The following is a 6,835-nucleotide window of genomic DNA, read 5'->3' on the forward strand; positions in this document are numbered from 1 at the left end:
ACCAGGAGTGGAGATATAGTACAGCACCGATCACACGTCACCAGGAGTAGAGATATAGTACAGCACCGATCACACCGTCACCAGGAGTAGAGATATAGTACAGCACCGATCACACGTCACCAGGAGTAGAGATATAGTACAGCACCGACCACACCGTCACCAGGAGTAGAGATATAGTACAGCACCGATCACACGTCACCAGGAGTAGAGATATAGTACAGCACCGATCACACGTCACCAGGAGTAGAGATATAGTACAGCACCGATCACACGTCACCAGGAGTAGAGATATAGTACAGCACCGATCACACGTCACCAGGAGTAGAGATATAGTACAGCACCGATCACACGTCACCAGGAGTAGATATAGTACAGCACCGATCACACGTCACCAGGAGTAGAGATATAGTACAGCACCGATCACACGTCACCAGGAGTAGAGATATAGTACAGCACCGATCACACGTCACCAGGAGTAGAGATATAGTACAGCACCGATCACACCGTCACCAGGAGTAGAGATATAGTACAGCACCGATCACACGTCACCAGGAGTAGAGATATAGTACAGCACCGATCACACGTCACCAGGAGTAGAGATATAGTACAGCACCGATCACACCGTCACCAGGAGTAGAGATATAGTACAGCACCGATCACACCGTCACCTCTGGTCACATTTACATAGAGACGAGCAGTTAATGAACATTTATTGCTAGAAGGACTCAGAAGTAACTCATGTGATCCCTTTATAAAAGTCCTTACTGTAATTTATGTCCCATCAACAAGACGATAAAGTCACGGATCTACTACGGCGCATTTACCGCTCTAGAAATTCCCGTAACTATATGAATGACAATTAACACTTTCCAGGGACCAATCACTCCAGTATCAACAAACTAATTAATTCAACCAGATGAGGGGAGGAAAACTTATTTCACACACAGCAAGCAGAGGTAGTAGGCAGTGGAACTCTGGGCCGCACTATATTTGGTTATTGGATGCACATATAGTTCAATCAGCGTTTATTTAACAAAATCAGTTTCAGGCACTGAAAGGTTAGGAACTTTCTAATAAATTTCTTAATTTGCAATATCTCTGTTTGCTGTCAGACACAGGTGCAGGGCTTGTTACAGTGTATTAGTCATGTCATGTACTTGTTTCAGGTAACATCTGCAAAGGTGTTCAGCCTCTGAATGTAAACAAGGTATTATTTCACTGACAGCAACTACAGATCTTGAAACTGCAGATGAATTAAAACACAACAGTGTTATACTGTCGTTATACACAGGACATGACTCTATATACAGTGTTATACTGTCACTATACACAGAACATGACTCTATATATACAGTGTTATACTGTCACTATACACAGGACATGGCTCTATATATACAGTGTTATACTGTCACTATACACAGGACATGACTATATACAGTGTTATACTGTCACTATACACAGGACATGGCTCTATATACAGTGTTATACTGTCACTATACACAGGACATGGCTCTATATACAGTGTTATACTGTCACTATACACAGGACATGACTCTATATATACAGTGTTATACTGTCACTATACACAGGACATGGCTCTATATATACAGTGTTATACTGTCACTATACACAGGACATGACTATATACAGTGTTATACTGTCACTATACACAGGACATGGCTCTATATACAGTGTTATACTGTCACTATACACAGTACATGGCTCTATATAGTGTTATACTGTCACTATACACAGGACATGGCTCTATATAGTGTTATACTGTCACTATACACAGGACATGGCTCTATATACAGTGTTATACTGTCACTATACACAGGACATGACTCTATATACAGTGTTATACTGTCACTATACACAGGACACGGCTCTATATACAGTGTTATACTGTCACTATACACAGGACACGGCTCTATATACAGTGTTATACTGTCACTATACACAGAACATGACTCTATATATACAGTGTTATACTGTCACTATACACAGGACATGGCTCTATATATACAGTGTTATACTGTCACTATACACAGGACATGACTATATACAGTGTTATACTGTCACTATACACAGGACATGGCTCTATATACAGTGTTATACTGTCACTATACACAGGACATGGCTCTATATACAGTGTTATACTGTCACTATACACAGGACATGACTCTATATATACAGTGTTATACTGTCACTATACACAGGACATGGCTCTATATATACAGTGTTATACTGTCACTATACACAGGACATGACTATATACAGTGTTATACTGTCACTATACACAGGACATGGCTCTATATACAGTGTTATACTGTCACTATACACAGTACATGGCTCTATATAGTGTTATACTGTCACTATACACAGGACATGGCTCTATATAGTGTTATACTGTCACTATACACAGGACATGGCTCTATATACAGTGTTATACTGTCACTATACACAGGACATGACTCTATATACAGTGTTATACTGTCACTATACACAGGACACGGCTCTATATACAGTGTTATACTGTCACTATACACAGGACACGGCTCTATATACAGTGTTATACTGTCACTATACACAGGACACTACTCTATATACAGTGTTATACTGTCACTATACACAGGACACGGCTCTATATACAGTGTTATACTGTCACTATACACAGGACACTACTCTATATACAGTGTTATACTGTCACTATACACAGGACATGACTCTATATACAGTGTTATACTGTCACTATACACAGGACACGACTCTATATACAGTGTTATATTGTCACTATACACAGGACACGGCTCTATATACAGTGTTATACTGTCACTATACACAGGACATGGCTCTATATACAGTGTTATACTGTCACTATACACAGGACATGACTTCCTATATACAGTGTTATACTGTCACTATACACAGGACATGGCTCTATATACAGTGTTATACTGTCACTATACACAGGACATGACTTTATATACAGTGTTATACTGTCACTATACACAGGACATGACTCTATATACAGTGTTATATTGTCACTATACACAGGACATGACTCTATATACAGTGTTATACTGTCACTATACACAGGACATGACTCTATATACAGTGTTATACTGTCACTATACACAGGACATGGCTCTATATACAGTGTTATACTGTCACTATACACAGGACATGACTTCCTATATACAGTGTTATACTGTCACTATACACAGGACATGGCTCTATATACAGTGTTATACGGTCACTATACACAGGACATGACTATATACAGTGTTATACTGTCACTATACACAGGACATGGCTCTATATACAGTGTTATACTGTCACTATACACAGGACATGGCTCTATATACAGTGTTATACTGTCACTATACACAGGACATGACTCTACATATACAGTGTTATACTGTCACTATACACAGGACATGGCTCTATATATACAGTGTTATACTGTCACTATACACAGGACATGACTATATACAGTGTTATACTGTCACTATACACAGGACATGGCTCTATATACAGTGTTATACTGTCACTATACACAGTACATGGCTCTATATAGTGTTATACTGTCACTATACACAGGACATGGCTCTATATAGTGTTATACTGTCACTATACACAGGACATGGCTCTATATACAGTGTTATACTGTCACTATACACAGGACATGACTCTATATACAGTGTTATACTGTCACTATACACAGGACACGACTCTATATACAGTGTTATACTGTCACTATACACAGGACACGGCTCTATATACAGTGTTATACTGTCACTATACACAGGACACTACTCTATATACAGTGTTATACTGTCACTATACACAGGACATGACTCTATATACAGTGTTATACTGTCACTATACACAGGACACGGCTCTATATACAGTGTTATATTGTCACTATACACAGGACACGGCTCTATATACAGTGTTATACTGTCACTATACACAGGACATGGCTCTATATACAGTGTTATACTGTCACTATACACAGGACATGACTTCCTATATACAGTGTTATACTGTCACTATACACAGGACATGGCTCTATATACAGTGTTATACTGTCACTATACACAGGACATGACTTTATATACAGTGTTATACTGTAACTATACACAGGACATGACTCTATATACAGTGTTATACTGTCACTATACACAGGACATGACTCCCTATATACAGTGTTATACTGTCACTATACACAGGACATGGCTCTATATACAGTGTTATACTGTCACTATACACAGGACATGACTCTATATACAGTGTTATACTGTCACTATACACAGGACACGACTCTCTATATACAGTGTTATACTGTCACTATACACAGGACATGACTATATATACAGTGTTATACTGTCACTATACACAGGACATGACTCTATATACAGTGTTATACTGTCACTATACACAGGACATGACTCTATATACAGTGTTATACTGTCACTATACACAGGACATGGCTCTATATACAGTGTTATACTGTCACTATACACAGGACATGACTCTATATACAGTGTTATACTGTCACTATACACAGGACACTACTCTATATACAGTGTTATACTGTCACTATACACAGGACATGACTCTATATACAGTGTTATACTGTCACTATACACAGGACATGACTCTATATACAGTGTTATACTGTCACTATACACAGGACATGGCTCTATATACAGTGTTATACTGTCACTATACACAGGACATGACTCTATATACAGTGTTATACTGTCACTATACACAGGACACGGCTCTATATACAGTGTTATACTGTCACTATACACAGGACATGGCTCTATATACAGTGTTATATTGTCACTATACACAGGACATGACTCTATATACAGTGTTATACTGTCACTATACACAGGACATGGCTCTATATACAGTGTTATACTGTCACTATACACAGGACATGACTCTATATACAGTGTTATACTGTCACTATACACAGGACATGGCTCTATATACAGTGTTATGAGTCTTATCAATATCATTATTCCTAGAAACACTTTGTCTCATGACACTTGATTATTATGGGTCCGGAGTCATCGTTGAGGATTATACATGAAAAGACCCAATAAACTAACTAGGAATAGATCCTGAAATCCTCTCAGGACGAGATCCGCTTGATCCTCTCTGATCCCCACACACATCATAATAACCCTCTCCCCTCCAGCAATACATCATCCCTATAAAACAATACAATATACAAACAGGACATTAATGTGATACATTATTGATATATTTCACTGTTGTAATGAGATGCGAGCTCAGTCGCCAACACCCCAACTGTATACAAGCCCAGCGCACCCCATCCTGAGACTACGAGGCTTGTGATAACCACATAATAGTGGTCTGTGCATTATCACATATATCAGTGGCCTGCAACCTGTGGTTCTCCAGCTCTTGTGAAACGACTACTTTCATCATGCAGTGTAAGGGCTTGTTGAGTGTTGTAGTTTCACAAATGCTGGAGATCCACAGGTTACAGGTCACTGCCATATCTCATCTGACACTAAGAATACAGAACTGAGTTACAGGTTCCACAAATATATAGTAGGATTCAGATATGATGTTGGCAAGGAAGGGGTTAATGCATCCCACAGCTGTAGGGTCACTGTACCTGCGGTCAGGTGAGATGTACGGCTCCTGTGTGTGCAGATCCCACCACTCTACAGTAGTTATTGCAGGTGTTTGAGGTTACTCACCCATGAGCAGGTGCAGGGCCCCCAGGACCCGGAGCCAACGCCTCCATGATCCCCATATAATCCTCATGATGCCGGAAGATTCCTGCGCTGCTCTCCGATCCGGAGAATTGATTTGCTCTTGTCCTTGCACAGCTGCGGCAATGTAATATAATCCAAAGTGGGGCAGGGAGGCGGAGGAGTAAGGGGACACCTGCAGCCAAGTGACAGCAAGTCACACCCAGAGACTGTCACCAGCAGCCCAGCAGTGTACACTGCACTTTGCTGCCCCTGGACTATATTCAGCAGAGAGAGACACCCTTGGAATATACTCAGTACTGGTAGAAAGACTGTGCCGCCCCTGGAATTTACTCAGCTCTAATAGAAAGAGACTGTGCCAGCCCTGGAATATACTCCACAGAGAGAGCCGCCCCTGGAATATATTCCGCAGAGAGAGCAGACCCTGGAATATACTCAGCAGAGAGCCACCCCTGGAATATACTCAGCAGAGAGAGCCACCCCTGGAATATACTCAGCAGAGAGAGCCACCCCTGGAATATACTCAGCAGAGAGAGCCGCCCCTGGAATATACTCGGCACTAGTAGAAAGACTGTGCCGCCCCTGGAATATACTCCGCAGAGAGAGCCACCCCTGGAATATACTCCGCACTAATAGAAAGACTGTGCCGCCCCTGGAATATACTCCGCACTAATAGAAAGACTGTGCCACCCCCGGAATATACTCAGCACTAGTAGAAAGACTGCGCCACCCCCAGAATATACTCAGCACTAGTAGAAAGACTGCGCCACCCCCAGAATATACTCAGCAGAGAGCCACCCCGGAATATACTCCGCACTAGTAGAAAGACTGTGCCACCCCCGGAATATACTCAGCACTAGTAGAAAGACTGCGCCACCCCCAGAATATACTCAGCAGAGAGAGCCACCCCTGGAATATACTCCGCACTAATAGAAAGACTGTGCCGCCCCCGGACTATACTCAGCACTGGTAGAAAGACTGCGCCACTCCCAGAATATACTCAGCACTGGTAGAAAGACTGTGCCGCCCCCGGAATATACTCAGCACTGGTAGGAAGACTGTGCCGCCCT

The 6,835-nt window shown here is 41.4% G+C and overlaps 1 protein-coding gene across 1 annotated transcript in view; it reads right to left on the bottom strand.

Annotated features, from left to right (window-relative positions):
• Nucleotides 1–6,097, bottom strand: part of ESAM (endothelial cell adhesion molecule) — a 56,659-nt gene extending 50,562 nt beyond the window's left edge. The window contains exon 1 of the mRNA XM_075839185.1: nucleotides 5,751–6,097. Coding sequence (XP_075695300.1) covers nucleotides 5,751–5,817 — 67 coding nt within the window. The 5' untranslated portion in view covers nucleotides 5,818–6,097. The remainder of the gene's footprint in view (nucleotides 1–5,750) is intronic.
• Nucleotides 6,098–6,835: the final 738 nt, after the last annotated feature.

This window comes from Rhinoderma darwinii, chromosome 10, assembly GCF_050947455.1.
Source record: "Rhinoderma darwinii isolate aRhiDar2 chromosome 10, aRhiDar2.hap1, whole genome shotgun sequence".
In the NCBI taxonomy this organism is placed as follows: domain Eukaryota; kingdom Metazoa; phylum Chordata; class Amphibia; order Anura; family Rhinodermatidae; genus Rhinoderma; species Rhinoderma darwinii.